The 16,028-nt window shown below is 36.7% G+C and overlaps 1 protein-coding gene across 2 annotated transcripts in view; it reads left to right on the top strand.

Annotated features, from left to right (window-relative positions):
• LONRF1 (LON peptidase N-terminal domain and ring finger 1) overlaps positions 1 to 15,813 on the top strand; it is a 33,799-nt gene extending 17,986 nt beyond the window's left edge. Inside the window, exons 5-12 of one of the 2 annotated variants that reach the window (XM_015454455.3) lie at positions 715 to 955; positions 1,091 to 1,154; positions 2,442 to 2,556; positions 5,800 to 5,921; positions 8,345 to 8,503; positions 8,614 to 8,776; positions 11,854 to 12,006; positions 14,466 to 15,813. In XM_015454455.3, coding sequence (XP_015309941.2) covers positions 715 to 955; positions 1,091 to 1,154; positions 2,442 to 2,556; positions 5,800 to 5,921; positions 8,345 to 8,503; positions 8,614 to 8,776; positions 11,854 to 12,006; positions 14,466 to 14,624 — 1,176 coding nt within the window. In that variant the 3' untranslated portion in view covers positions 14,625 to 15,813. Of the gene's footprint in view, positions 1 to 714; positions 956 to 1,057; positions 1,155 to 2,441; positions 2,557 to 5,799; positions 5,922 to 8,344; positions 8,504 to 8,613; positions 8,777 to 11,853; positions 12,007 to 14,465 lie in introns of both variants that reach the window. The other variant, XM_045397888.2, reaches the window with a different exon arrangement.
• The last annotated feature ends 215 nt before the right edge of the window (positions 15,814 to 16,028 follow it).

Below are 16,028 nucleotides of genomic sequence, written 5' to 3'. Positions count from 1 at the left end.
CTTTATTTTACACTAAAATCTTTTATGTAAAATATTTGCTAATGAATCACAATTTTAGGTCACGTGAATGTCAGGAAACTTTTAGGTATTTAAAAATATGTATAGAACATTGCCTTTATGTTTCCTCAGGGTAGGAACAGCTGTGTTATAGCATAACTACTTTTAAACCTCATTATAATGTAAGTCAGCTTGATTTCTAGGGCTGTGTAAGTACAGTCATACCCTGTATCTGTGGGAGATTGGTTCCAGGACCTCTCACAGATATGAAAATCCAAGGATGCTGAAGTCCCTGATATATTAATAAAATGGCACAGTATTTGCATATAACTTATGCACATCCTCCTGTATATTTAAATCATTTCTAGGTTACTTATGATACCTAATACAATGTAAATGCTACGTAAATAGTTATTATACTGTATTGTCTAGGGAATAATGACAAGAAAAAGTCTATATATGTTCAGGCTTTTTTTTAGAATATTTTCTATCCCCAGTTGGATGAACCCACGGATGCAGAGCCTATGGATACGGAGGGCCAACTGTGCTGGCAAAAATCATTTACTTGTCACAGTGTTGGAATCAAGTTAGTGCTATTAAATGAACATTAAAATGAGCATTATAAGGCATTGAAATTTCATTTCAGTTTGATTCTTGGTGAGAGGAATAAAGGATAGTAAAGAAATATGGTTACCTTTGTTTATTGTATTTTTGTAGAGTGAAGAAATACCAGAGGTCACTTCAGAGCCCGTCAAAGGAAGCTTAAACCGTGCTCAGTCAGCACAGTCTATAAATTCAACAGAAACGCCTGCCAGAGAGGACTGTTTAAAAAGAGTGTCCTCAGAACCTGTTCTGTCTGTTCAAGAAAAAGGTGTTCTGCTGAAAAGAAAGTTGTCTCTTTTAGAACAGGATGTGATTGTAAATGAAGATGGAAGAAATAAGCTTAAAAAACAAGGAGGTAAACATTTTGCTCTACACTTATATAAAATAAATTTATTTAGTCAGAATAGTATTTAAAGTTTTTCCTAAAGAAGAAAACCCCATGTCTTTGTTTTAATAGAAACTCCCAATGAAGTCTGTATGTTTTCCTTAGCTTATGGTGATATTCCAGAGGAATTAATCGATGTCTCAGATTTCGAGTGTTCTCTCTGCATGAGGTAAGCATATAAAACTTTATAGAAGATGAATATTTCATGTTAGTATAAATAAAATACAGTGTAGATAAAGGTAATAATAGACAATGTAAAGTAACAGAATGCTGGAATAAAAATCAAAAGACATGAATTTTAGTCCTGGGTTTACCTTTCATGCCTTGGGCAAATAACTGAATCTCTGAACCTCAGGTTTCCTAATTTAGAAAGTGGGGTCAAGCTTTGCATAGCCTACATCTCATTGTTGTGAGAATCACATGGCTTCAGTAGAAAAGGAATCTGGGAAATCGTAAAGTACTAAGTTAGTTATAGATATTATTATCGAAACTTACCTCTCTCCATGGTTTTAAATTTGGGTATGAATTCTAATTATGTATTTTATCTATATGATCCTATCTTATTAATGTATATTAACCATAAAATCTTTTTAAAGTAACATAAGGATAAGGATTTCCATTATTCAGAATGCTATAATTCTAGAAGACTAAATGTTTTGAAATAACATTTCTCATTTACATGAATTGTGTAGGATCAAAAGATTCATACGGGGTCAGGAGGCCTAGTGCTGGTCACATTAGGCTGGTAGCAGTTATATTCCTGAGCAAGTCTTAATTCTGAGCCTTGGTTTCTTCATTTGTGAAGTGAGGGGATTATACTAAACAGTTCCTAAAGTACCTCTAAATCTATTTCTAGCAAATTCAAAACTATCGTGTTTCAAAAAATAAGTAAAACTAGTTTTTCTGCAATGTTTGAATAATACATTTAGTATTAAGCCTAACATTTCTTTAGGATTCACCTGCATTATTTATTATATCATCTTTTTATGAGTTTTAAATCATAAGGCTCTTATAAACCTATTAAGGAATCATTTTTAAGTTGATATTAAAATGGGAATCTAAAGGCTATACAAAAGCTAACATAATTTTTAATGATGTATTTTACATTATTTATTTTGCAGAGAGTCTTTGAAATCTGGTATGTATTTTACATTCACTGCACATATCAGCTTGTACTAGCCACATTTCAAGTGCTTAGTAGCCATAGTGTCCAGGGGCTGTTGCGTTAGTCAGGACAGCTCTAGGCCCTTGGCAGGAGCCTCTGTTGATGGAGAACTTTTACAACATTCTGGAGGGTATGGTTACACTTATCATTGCCCCTTCCCTCCTCTCCTGCCTGCCGGGCCCTCCTTCTTCCTCCTTTAAATAGAGATTAGTGTTATGGTTCTATAGTAGTACAAGCTTTTCCAGTGGATAGTTTAATGTGAAAACTAACATGTATTTTGGTTGATTTCAGGTTGTTTTTTGAGCCAGTAACAACCCCTTGCGGACATTCATTCTGTAAGAATTGTCTTGAGCGTTGTTTAGATCATGCACCATATTGTCCTCTTTGCAAAGAAAGCTTAAAGGAGGTAAATATTTGTATATGTATCTGTTTGTTAGTCTTAAGTTTGGCAGCATGGTTTAATTTCTGTTCAGCCATAGAAATAGTGATGATCATGTTCAAAATTACATTCTGTATGCTGAGTGACTAACAAGGATAATGTTTTATTATCCATATGCTAATGTTGGAGAAAAATGAGGTTGAAGAGGATGGGGGGAAAGAAGACAGATGCTGAAGACCAAACCCCTTGTACTTAATTTTTTTTTTTTTTAAACAAAAGTGGGTATGGTTAGTTATCTGGTCAGGGATAAGTTCAATTTTGGTGATGACTATATTGGGGAAACCCTATTGCCATGCCTCCAACCCTCAATAATAAACCAGATTTGAGGACCGTTTCAGCTTCCTTAACATCTAGAACAACTTCGCTTAATAGAATTTTCTGCATTGATGGAAATGTTCCATATCTTTGCTGTCTGATATATTAGCCATTAGCCACGTTTGCCTTTTAAGCTTTTAAATGTGGTTCGTGCGACTGAGGAACTATATTTACATTTTATTAACTTAAATTTAAGTAGGCACATGTGACTAATGGCTACGACATTGGACAGTGCAGCTCTAGAAAAGTGGTAGACTGGAAAGAAGAGAGGGAGGTACAGCTTCCTATACCCCTTCTTGTAGAGTCAGTGATTAGTGCTAATAACCTGTGATAGGAAAGTAGCTAGATCTCAGCGGGTGTCTTCTCTAACTGATGAGAAGAGAGCACCCTCTTAATCATGCTCGAGTGACTGCAGATCACCTACGGTCAGGCTACAGCCCGTGATTCTGAAAGGCAGTTGCAGTTTGTAGCATTGATTGGGGAAAGTGATTCTGATGATTGACAGGATTGCTTAAAGAAAAGTATCTTCCAAATATGAATTGAAAAATTCATAAAACCATTATGAATATACATACAGTGTTTCCTATATAGAAAACAACTCAGTACGGATGTCATAATAGCATGTCTGTTACTACATTTGAGATGTGTCTTACATATATATGTAACAAGCTGATATGTAAAACAAAAGCATATTTACAATGTTCTCAAAGTCAGGAAACATCAGAGAAATTTATTCTTAAAAGAGTTTGTTAGTTCCATTTTCAGCTAATATGTCAATGTTTTTAGATGAAGTACTCTAAACATGTTATTTTTCCAGACTTTATTTAAATACTCCCCAGGATAACTATGATGCTTGTTTTTCCAGATTAACTGTTAGGTTGGTGCAAAAGTAATTGCGGTTTTTGGCATAATATTAGATCCATTGCTTTGATTAGGGATATTCCTTCTTTAAAAAATGCCTGGAGATTGAAAAATATATATTAAGCATATTTTTTGAAAGTATAACTAACATACTATTCAGCAATATCCTGTTTCCAACTTTGAAGATACCCTGCATAATATAATTTGTAAATTCAAAATACATATACTTTAAAAAAATATTGGTATGCTGTTCAGTTTTACATTTTTCCTACTTGTCATTTTATTTTGCTCATTTTTCCATTTCCATCTACTTTAGATACATGATTTTTATAGCAGCATAATAGTCCAGTGATTTAACATTTCCTTGTTGTTGGATATATAAGGTTTCTTGTTCTCTTTCTCATATAGCATGCTTTTGCCAACATCATTTAAAATCAATGATTTTATGCATCTTTGACTATTTTCTTAGGTTAAATTTTTGGGAGGTGCATTATGGGATCAAAAGCCATATATTTATAAAGCCCTTGAAACCAATTGTTGGATTGCCTCATCCCCAGAAATGTTAACATTGATTCAGATTTTTATCAGTAACGTAAGAGAGGTTGTATTTCCCTAGATTTTGAAACATCTTCATTAACTTAATAGAAAATGATAATGGAATTGCTTTTGTAATGTCTAATTTGATTAATTTTAAGATAAACACTTATCTGTGTATGTATTAGCTGCTCAAGGCCACGTCTCCCCATGATCCCCTGACCAGCAGCATCTATCACCTGAGAACTTGTTAGAAACATAGATTCTCGGATGCTACCCCAGATGCTCAGAGACTCTGGTGTGGGACTCAGTAGTCTGTATTTTAACAAGCCCTGATTCATGCTCAACTTTGAAAACCACCACCAATTTCCCAACCTCTCACATTTCCCCATCTGTTCTTCATTGGATAATGACAAAACCCTTGCTTTTACTGACTGCAGATTCAAGGATGGCTTCATGTTGTGATTGTTTCCCAGGAGGTTTTCCTCACTAATTTTATGAAATAAATATGTATTGGGCATTTTCTTTGTACAAAGTTATGTGCACACACCCTGACCATGTCCCTGGCCCTACCCTAAGCAATTTTTAGTTTTAACTACAGAGATGTAATGTATCTGTGTACATCTACTACATGCTACAATGCCTACTATGTGGTGAAAACAGTAAAATATGGGTTCTTGGGAGAGAAAAAAATAACTAAGGAAGAGTTTGTGAAAAAGGTAAAATTGGAGTCAGACCTTGAAGGATAGACATGTTTTTCATAGGCAGGAGTGAAAGAGATGACTTATAAGTTGGAATAGAGAATGACACAAAAATGCACGAGGATAGTACTTTTTCAGAATATTTAGGGGGCAGCGCAAATGTACGATTTTATATAGAGCTGGGGTGGATGGATCGTATAGGAAAAGCAATATCTTGATAAGGTCTGAGTGATAGGGTCCCAAGAAACGCACCGTCCTTGGGTCACTCAAGGACAGAGTCGAGGTCCACTCCTCTACTCAGTAGTGGGTGACAATGGAAGAAAAATCTGAAAGAAAAATTATCTAGAGACTGTGTCTGAAATTGGGAACAGAACAGATGTTTTGCTTTTCTTATATAAGGCAAATGTGTTATTTTATTTATTCCTTATCTCCTTTTTGTATCTCAGTTAAAATGACAGTTTAGTGCCCATGAGCTGTCAGATGGAAAAGGGCCTCTGTTATGGAAGACAGCGGGGCAGGGCCCTCTGCAGCTCATAGAGGAGCTGTGGTCACAGCAGGAAGCAGTTCTTCTGTACAGGACTTGGTTCAGGTTGCAGCCAACTATCTTTAATGCTCTTGAGCAAAGCCTTAGACAGGTTTTTTTGCTTAGCATCATCCATTGTAATGTTCCCCTCACTAATTAATCCAGAATTGATGGTATAAATATGTAATAAAGGCTTTAATATATCAGTTAACTGTGTTGCCTGTTTTATACTGTAGGAAAACCACTGCTGGAATGTAAAATAATATTGTCTTTTAGTATCTAGCAGATAGGAGGTACTGTGTCACACAGCTGTTGGAAGAATTAATAGTGAAGTATCTGCCTGATGAACTGTCTGAGAGAAAAAAAATATATGATGAAGAAACTGCTGAACTCTCACAGTAAGTTTCTTCTCATAAAAAAAAAATTATGAACTACTACCCTTTAATAGTAAGGGAAAACCTCACCGCAAGCTGGATCCTGTCTGTAGTTCATCTCAGTCTAGTCAAGAAGTACTGGTCAGTTTCTGTGGTCCTCAACAGACAGAATTTTATAAAAGTTCACTTGGTAACATCCGGATGTTTTACAGGGAGTGGTTGACTCAGCTCTGTGGGCTGAAGCAGTATTTTAGGCGGAGGAGGAATTTCCTACAGTGCCATCAGGCAGTGGAATGGGAAATAGAGAGGGGGCGCCAGTGACAGTGACATTGGTGGTGATGGCAGCTCTCATGTGTCATAGTAGGGCGAGAGGAAGGTCTAGGGTCAGTAACCTAGATTGGCAGGGGATTTTCTGTCACATGGAGGCCCGGAAGGGGCTTTCCAAACTTTGAGATCTGAGATTGAAATTGGAAGAGAGGTGTTCAGGGCCAAATCCTCCCTTAATGAAGATACTGACTGGGAGCACAACTGAGTTGGTGTCGGGAGGGTGAAAATCTCAGAGGTAACTTTGGGATTTGGTAATTCAGACCACTCCGCAGAGAACACAGCAGCTGATGGAGCTGGGTAGGCAGGGCAAGGCATTGCTCGTTGTCTCTTTTCTGTTTTTCTTTCCCATTTTTCTCCCTTTCTTTTCCCTAAATGTCTTTCCCTCTGACCAGTCACTTGGGTCTCTTTAAATTTTATTCATGGGTTTTAAATTTCTTTATTTCTTTTACTCTCTTTTAATTGAACACACTAAAAAGCAAAATTATAATTTTTGTATGCTGTTTTATTTATTTAACAACTTTTTGTTTCCATTACTTTTCAAAATATAAATTGAACATTTTATATGTCACTTTCTAACAAAAGCTGTGCTTGTAGACTCTCCTTTTTCAACATGTGTCCATCAGATGTCTTCAGTGAGCCAGGGGCCCTCCGTAGAAGAAAGATTGCCACTCTTTTCTTTATAGAAATAGATATTGATTTGTCTTCTTACAGAATTGGTATTTTATTGTGTGATTTACAAAATACTCTGATGTGACAATCATGAACCTTTCTGATCAATGCTGAAGCATCTAGATTTAAGAAAGCTGCAGTTTTACTTTTGAAAATTTAAACACAGTGACACAACCAGCCCGCCCACAGAGGAGTGGTAGACTCAAAGGACAGAGGAGGGAGTCACACACAGAGAGCTGCGTGTTGGAGAGAAGAGAAGCGTCAGGGTGTCCAGCTGCTTACTAATGGGGCTGTTTTTTAAAATACATATTTTACACATGTTTCATCTTATGTGTATATAAGTAATTGATGGTCATTTTGAAAAAAACTCAAAAATACAAATGAGCATTTTAAAAAAAGCCATAATCTGCAACCCAAAGGGAATCAACTATTGGCATTTTGACATACGTATTTCCAAACTTGAATGCAGTATGTATAAACAGGCTTTACACAAAGGTGGGATCATGTTATTCATGATCTATATCTAAAACCTGTTCCTCTCATTGATAGAAGCATTTCTTCTAATTCAGTTCATACACATCATCTTTTAATGGAAACATAGTATTCTGTTTTACCGATGTACCATAATTGATCTTACTAGTCTCCTCTTTATGCTTCTACATTTTGGTTACTACCTACATTGCTACAGTGAACATTCATGTAGCACTTGTCCACTCATGTCTGAAAATAAGCTGGTTGGTTCCAAGAACATGAACATTTCCTGCCAACAACATAAGGTTTCTGCTGTCTGTAGCCATGTTCTTTAGTGTGCCTGTGCTGTTTCAGACTGCCCCCATGCTGCCAGTTTTCCCATATCTAAGACAGGACTGGGCATTGCCTTTATCCTTCTCTTTCTTTCTACCACTCTGGCAATGAAAAATGTTATATCATTTTAATTACTTGGAAAAAATGTTATCTCATCAGAATATGTTTTCTGATCTTGCGTTTGAAAATACTTTAATGCCTAAGAATTTTTAATTATTTGCTTTTTGTCTGTTGTGGGAGTTCACTTTTTCTTACTGTTATCTAAGAGTAACTATAAGTGTTTGGATAAAAGATATTTATTGTCATATGTTATAAATATTTAAACAGATTTTAATATAAAATATTATAATAAATTGATTCATAAAGATACTTAGCTCTGTAAGATAATCTGGTGTCTTAAAATTCAATTTACTCTTATAAGTAAGAGGATCACAGCAGATTTTTAGTATTAATATTTCATCAGTGTGAGCTTAATGAACGGGGTGCTGATTCTTGTTCTTGCCAAGAATAAAAACCACCTTATTTAGAACTTATTCTTTTTTTGTTTTACATTAGTTCATTACTGTTATAAACCTCACTCATTTTTTGTGTGTGTTTGGTAATATTTTTCTTGTATGAACTCAATAATTAAACTGTTTTTCCCTCAGCTTGACCAAGAATGTTCCAATATTTGTTTGCACTATGGCCTACCCCACTGTGCCTTGCCCTCTCCATGTATTTGAGCCAAGATATAGATTGATGATTCGAAGAAGTATACAGACTGGAACCAAACAGTTTGGCATGTGTGTCAGTGATACACAAAATAGGTATGCTTTTTGTGAACTAAAATATTTGTATTTATGTTAGACCTGTCAATATGGATGAGAACTTGCATGTTTATGTTTCCACTTTGTTACTAATCAAGGTTTTCTTTTAGTTTTGCAGATTATGGTTGTATGTTACAAATTAGAAATGTGCATTTCTTACCTGATGGAAGGTCTGTGGTTGATACAGTTGGAGGAAAGCGGTTTAGGGTTTTAAAAAGAGGAATGAAAGATGGATATTGCACTGCCGACATTGAATATCTGGAAGATGTTAAGGTATTTTAAAATGTGCTTTGCCAGCATACTTTAGTGTATCCTGTTCCAGGGATTGGTACAGGCATGCAGGCTATTTTCTAGGCGCATGAACCAGTTCTTCTTATCAGAGAGCCTTACCACTGTTGAGAATGCGCTCCAAGTTACCTTTTTCGTATCTTGCTCTGCAATTGTTGCACATTCTGAGAGAACTTGGAAGACTAGAACATAGATTCTCTTTATTTCTACAGGCTTAACAACCAGCCCAGTGCCCTAGAATGTATGTGTATATGTACACATGTGCATGTGTGTATACACATGATAGGTACTTAATAGTGGTTAAGTTGAACTTCCAGCCCATCTAAGTTTTGAAAGGTTTACATTTCTGCCCTGTTTTATTGAATGTATTAGTAGTTGAAGCTGATGGAATTAGTAGATTGAAACTTCATGTAAATGTAAACACATCAAGTCTTGTAGGAATTGTTTTATATACTCAGATTGTTCTTGTGCCTAAGATAACCTTAATGATAAAATAGAGTTGAATGCTGTGTGAAGACCCTGGGGCAGACATAGAAAGCACTGTCAGTGTACATGTTGGTGATATCTTAGCAGGGTAGCGGTTTTGTGATGTCTTTCTAGAATAGGGTTAATGTGGCCCTTTTGATGTTTGCAATACCCAGTTTACCTACTGCAGTTAGTTTAGGAACCAGAAAAATGACTTGTGATGCTATAAATACCAAATTGAAGGCAATTTCTTTTGGAAAGGCATTATAAAAACAGATCTTATCCCGTCACTTGTTCATTGATCTGTTTAGGCCCTTCATTTCAGTTAACATTTATTGGATATTGGCATTAGGTATTTTCACAAACATTAACTCATAGAATTTTCACAACTCTATGAAATAGTAGATGAGGAAAGTATAATTCAGAGGTGTTAATTTGCCTAAGATCCTATAATGTAACAAAAATGATTAAAGCAAACTCTCTGACTCAGGCTCTGAGCTTTAGCATTATGCCATTTGGCTCTCTGCTGATAAACCTGATTAGTCTGACGTTGGCTGTCCTATCTTATTATAAAAATGCATTGGGGTACTTTGCCCTGTGCAGTTGGCCAAAAGTATTGTGTAAGTTGAAATTTTGAGTTGATTGGTATAATCTGTGCCAACCTTAAGCATACTTAATTAATGGAATCACTTGCTAAAGGTTCTCCTTTGTAAAGTTAATAACCCTATTTCAGTTTCATGTAAAGTTATGTCTTCACATATTGGATTTGATGACAAAATCACTTGAGTATATGGCTAAATTACATGACTATATGTATTAATACTTATAAACATGTAGGCAATGGAATCACATTCTAAAAGTATCACAGATTTGATATTTATAAACTTGTATAAATTTTTTTTATAAATTTTTTTATAATTATAAATTATTTATAAACTTGAGTCCTCTTTGTGGTCCTCGGAATGTCCAGTAATTTTTCCTCATCATAATGTCTTCATCTATATAGTGATTTTCTTGTCCATTCTGGAAAACCTTCTCAGATTTGTTTTTTATAGCAAATTTTCCTCTTCTTATAATAATTCTGTTTTCTGTGACTTCTAATGAAATTTTAAAATCTATTAAAATTATCACAGTAAAGTACTTTGACTTTAAAAGCTTGCTTTTAAAAGGGAGCTGGCCAAAAAGCAGGCAGAGACTTGCAGAGACGCTTTTAAAGTCTCTGCCTGCTTTTTGGCCAGCTCCGTTTGTCATCACAGACTCTTATAATTGTTATCATTCCTTGTTTACTAGAGCCTGTCATTTGTTTTCTTGAATTTTGTGAGGGTGCAGAGTAGATGCTTAAAAAAAAAAAAAAAAAAAAAAAAGATTGAACAAGTCGTAAGTTTTGTTTCTTGCTCCTGTCAGTGTATGTTAGCAACGGCCCAAATCTTGTGTAGTCATTTCAGGGCCACAATTCTTTAATTGTGTGGCTCCTCTACCTTTTTTAAAAGTTTATTTTTATTGTGGTAAAATATACATAAAATATACAATTTTAACCATCTTTAAGTGCACACTTCAGTGGCATTAAGTATAGTCACATTGTTATGCAAAAAGCAGATGCTCTTTAAACTTTAGTTTTAGTTTTCATTTCAAATCTTTCCGAAGTAAAAAGTATGCCTTTTAGTCTCTGGTGTGCTGTAGTCTTATTTTTATGTTTCAAAATGTTTTCGGAGTCCCTTTGTTGTTTTTATATGAGTCATCCTTGAAGTATGAAAGGCTGAGTCAGGCCTGGTATTTTTTCAGATGAGTTTGTGCATATGAGACAGAGCAGGACCTGGCACGTAGCAAGTGGGATGTAAGTGTGCATTAAAGAAATCAATATAAGATGGATGAGTTAAACTTAGATATTCCCACCTGTGTTCTCTGAGACTACCCTTCTATCTCAGGCTGGAAGCCTGATGCAATTAATTTTACATTTGCAGTTTGGTGACCCAGTAGTCTAAAGAATACACTGAGGGGTTCCAGAGGTAGCCATAGCCTTGGGCCTTTCCAGCAGAAGTTCATCATTGTGTAACTGACTCTCTGACATACTGGCTTTATATGCTAACTTATTTGTTATAGCTTTTTGTTTGTGTTTGTGTTTTGACCCAGTTCCCTAGCAAAAGATGTAACTGTGCGACTACTTTCTGTCATGTCATCTACACCCTAACCACTCATCTTTTCTTTTTTGTAGCAACTATCATCCACTTTTTTGTGCCACTGCTTTCAAAAGCCATTGATCCATAAAGACAAAAGGAATTCCAAATTAGTGTAGACCTTTGAACCAAAACGCACTCTCCATCTTACTCCTCCCACTTGGGGGCTCTTGGTAGGGTTCTGCAATGTTGCACTGCTAAGTCAGCAAGGTTAGGCATAGGTCAGGCCTTGCTGTCTGTCTTTAGTCTGGTCAGCCCCATATGAGACAGAAATATGTAGTATAGCATAGGAATAATACTCTCTGGGAGGTCAGCACTGAAACAGATATTGCCCTGTTCTTCTGATGCCTTTTTCCATTTGTGTCGGTTGGCATATGGATGGGGGATTAGACACAGAAGTCTTACTGACTATTGTATTTCTAGGTTGAGGATGAAGATGAGATTAAGAATCTCAGAGAGCTTCATGATTTGGTTTACTCTCAAGCCTGCAGCTGGTTTCAGAATTTAAGAGACAGATTTCGAAGCCAAATTCTTCAGCACTTTGGATCAATGCCCGAGAGGGAGGAAAACCTTCAGGTATGGTGGCTTTTCTCTTCTAACAAAAGTCACTTTTTTGTAAACCTAAATTTGCAAACTTCTACATTTGTTTTTTCACTGTCCTTTCTGCACTACATTTTCTTTGACTACCCCCTCCCCCGCACCGGCCCCACCTGGTTTAGAATCATGAGTGTTCTAGAGCAGTGGTATCCACTACATTCTGTACAGGTAGAGGCTGGAAATAGGTGTCAGCTGAGATGCCTGTAGCAGGGAGTGCCAGAGAGGGAGCAAGGCCTTAGGATTTTTAGGAGGGGTAGGAAATTAAAAATCGGATGTTACTATCTAGAAACTGTGACTGTGAGACAACTAACTATGCCTTCAAGCCCATTGCCTGTTGTTATTCTTTGACAGCAGCGAGACTTCCCATTTTCTATACATTTAAAGCATCTTTTCTCACCTTTCTTTGTATCTCCCAACATTTGACCCTGCCACTTCATTTTTGTCTCTTCGTGTTTAATACCTCACTCCTCATGAAACTTCCTCTTTTAATCTCGCTGGTACTTAGGGTTTACACTTAAGCTTAGTCTAATGAATGTGTATCTGGCACTTTCTGTGCAAGCAAAACTGCAGGAGGCATAGAAGAAGGGTCTGGTTCCTGGAAAATCTGATCATAGACTCACTAAAGCACTTCGTTTTAGGCATAAGCATTTTGAATTGAATTAAACGTTTTTGATCAGAAGGTGATAGACTTTACAAAGGAATGGCTGTCAGTAAATATGTGAAGATGGAGAGATAATAGATCTCATTGTAATGCACATTGCCTCATTCCCGTTTTCAAGGGTTGGTCTCTGTCTCTCTGAATCCCAAGTGAATCCTTCACCTCAACTTGAAACACCAACATTAGGCCATCTCCAAATTTAGTATTCATTCTGTTTAGCATATTATCAGTTGCCATCTATTTGTTTTAACTGATTACTTGAATCTGATTAAACATTATAGAAATAGGCTTTGATAAGAACAACATTGAATAAGAAATTTTAAATAACAAAACAGCTTATAGAAAAATTCAACGTAACTTTCCCATCACCTTCACCACCCTTGCCTTTGATTACCCTGTCCTCTATCACTGCTTTCTGATAGCGATGTTGTGTGAGTTAGGATTCGGGCAGGAAAGCAAAAGCAACCACTCTTCATCTTTCCGGAATGAAGGGTTTAATGCAGGATGTAGACTTGATATAGTGGTTGGGAGAGCTGTGGAGTGAAGGTCAGGGTGTCACCTACAGAAGTCAGGGAATCTGCCAGCAGAGATCCTGCATCAGAAACAGCCAACAGGGTGCTTCTGAAGAACTAGCGGGGAAGTGGCTATAATTCTTAGTAATCCCAGCGAGTCCCCACCACTATCTCAGTCTACAGCAGTGGAGGAAGGGGTTTCCAGGAGCTCTCTGGAAAGTTCCTGCCCACACTTTGCAACAATCTTCAGAGGATAATGACTTCTCTTCCAGCTTCCACGCCCCACAAGAGTGCCTTTCATTGGCCAACTCTAACCTGGAACCCTATGGCCGAGGGGATTCTGGGAGACAGGTTCTGACGTCTCTGGAATGCAGCTGAGGAGGTAGCGATGCCTAGCTGACAGCAGACAATACACAGATAGAGAAACCCAATCTGAATCTAGAGGGGCCTACTGAGATCAGCACTGATGCCAAAGCTCCTTTTGTCATTCTGAAGCTTTATATTTTAAGTCCGATAAAATAGCAGTTCAAGGTTCACTGAACATGACTTACAAATCGTTTTATGGAAATTTCTAGTTTTTTCAATAGCTAGTAGCCCTTATAACATCACTGGGACCTTTTTACTGGAGATATGTTTCTTTTTTGAACAAAAATGGAAGCTGGGGCCTTTTCCTTCTATCTTTCCAAGGGTTCCCTCATACTTTGAGGAAATTTTAAATCTCAATTAACATTTCTTAATGCTTTAAATATATAGCTCAAGAAAGTGGCTGTCATCTAGGGGCATGTTACCCCCACAAGATATTTGGCATTATCTGGAGACATTTTGGGCTGTCACAGCTGGGTGGGAAGGTGCTACTGGCATCTGGTGGATAGAGATCAGAGATGCTGCTGAATGTACTCTAGTGCATAGGACAGCCACACACAACAAAGAATTATCTGGCTCAAAGTGTCGGTAGCCTGGGGTGGAGAAGCCTTGCTTTCAGGCAGTGCAATAGGAGGAAAGAGCGCTTGTTGACTATGGCGAGTCAGGTCTAGATTTGAATCTCGGCTCTGCCACATGTTAGTCAAGAGATCTTGGACAATTTACATTACATTGCTGAGCTTCAATTTCCCCCATTTTATACTGTGCATAATTGTTAAGGACATTGGAGATAGCACCTGGTGCACAGTAAAAGTGTTCAATAAATAGTAGTTTTTCGGTAGTTTGCTACTGTTGTTGTTACATAAATCCTTGTTTTATTAACGCTATGAACTGTCCATTGTTTTTAGGCAACCCCTAATGGACCCGCATGGTGTTGGTGGCTTCTTGCAGTTCTCCCTGTAGATCCACGATACCAGCTGTCGGTTTTGTCAATGAAGTCTTTGAAAGAACGGTTGACAAAGATACAGCATATACTGACCTATTTTTCTAGAGACCAATCTAAGTAACTGCTTGGATCTCCCTTTAAAGTTACCCTAATCTGGCTGCATCAATGGCCAGATTGTCCGCTGCCTTTGCACATCTAGTGCTGGTTTCAGAAATGTAATGAAACTTTTCTTTTTCCTTCAACCTCCTGAATCTTGTGGTTCTGCAAATGAATACCTTCGACTAGGATTTAGACCACTAAGAACTTGCACAGAAAAACACGCAGTGAATGTGTGTTAAACCTCTACATTGTGAAGTTGCACTATGTACCATACTCTAAAATGAAATAAGAACTCTGTGAGAGTGTGCGTGTGTGTGCGTGCGTGTGTGTGCGTGCGTGTGTGCGTGCGTGCTTGTGGGGGTTGGGTAGTGTGTGTGCATTTTCTCTGGCTTTAAAATTTTAAAACAAACAAAAAAGCCATAGAGAGCAGAACTTGCTGAGGGTCATTTGTTGCCCAAGTTTACAAGAGTAGCGATACAAGTTTTTGGAAATTGAATTTGCCTCAGATATATCTGTCCTAATGCTTATATTTGCACAAATATGTAAAATATCGTGTTGAGGATCATTCTTTGTTGGAAATACTGCTCTTGCTGAACTGTCTTGACCATTGACTATGACACAGTTTCTTATTTATGTAAATACTTGCATCACAGTGGCCGACAGGCATTGGATGCAGAACCTAGAGCCAGTTTTCAGGAACAACTGTAAACCTGACATGGTACTGTGCATCTATTCATAAAACACTCAAAACTGTGAAAATATGGTTTACATTTCATTGTACATAAAGGTAAATGGAGAACTCAATTCAGTACCAGTTAGTTTGTACATTTTAGGGGGCTTTTCACATTAACTGCCCATTTATGTAATTTATAGTTTGACATGATGTGTTTTAAAAAAAAAATGCATAGTATAAACCCATTAAGGATCTGGGAGAAGAGAAGAAGTTTAATATAGAACTAAGCTTTTAAAGTTTGTTTTTGTTTTTAATTCTGGTCTCGGTGCAAATGTTAGTTATGCCTTATTCATATCACAGTTAGATGACCATGCTGCGACATGGTTTATATTCATGCTGCCCTAGAAACTTTTGTAATTATCTGTTGCAAATTTGTGACTGTCCTTATTAACTTTCTTTTATGTAAGTAATTTGTAAAAATTTCTTAAAATTTTTGCTTTTGCTTATTTAATTTTGAATAAAAGCTAAATTCCTAATACTTTTTCTTAAATTGTAGGTCAGTGTTATTAAAAGTCAGTAGAAGAACCAAACTGCATATGTTAAAGAACAGATGAGTTTTGCTTATGGTTTGGTGGCATTAGATATATGCTGTGGTTTCCAAAAACTTTGGTCATTTTTAATTTTTGAGAAAAAAAGCAATTTATTGAGGATTTAGGCCCTAGAACCATCCCTAAAGCACTATTTTTCAACCTT

The sequence above is a fragment of the Macaca fascicularis genome, chromosome 8, assembly GCF_037993035.2.
Source record: "Macaca fascicularis isolate 582-1 chromosome 8, T2T-MFA8v1.1".
In the NCBI taxonomy this organism is placed as follows: domain Eukaryota; kingdom Metazoa; phylum Chordata; class Mammalia; order Primates; family Cercopithecidae; genus Macaca; species Macaca fascicularis.
Note: the sequence above shows the minus strand (reverse complement) of the source record. Positions and strands in the feature narration are given on the sequence as shown.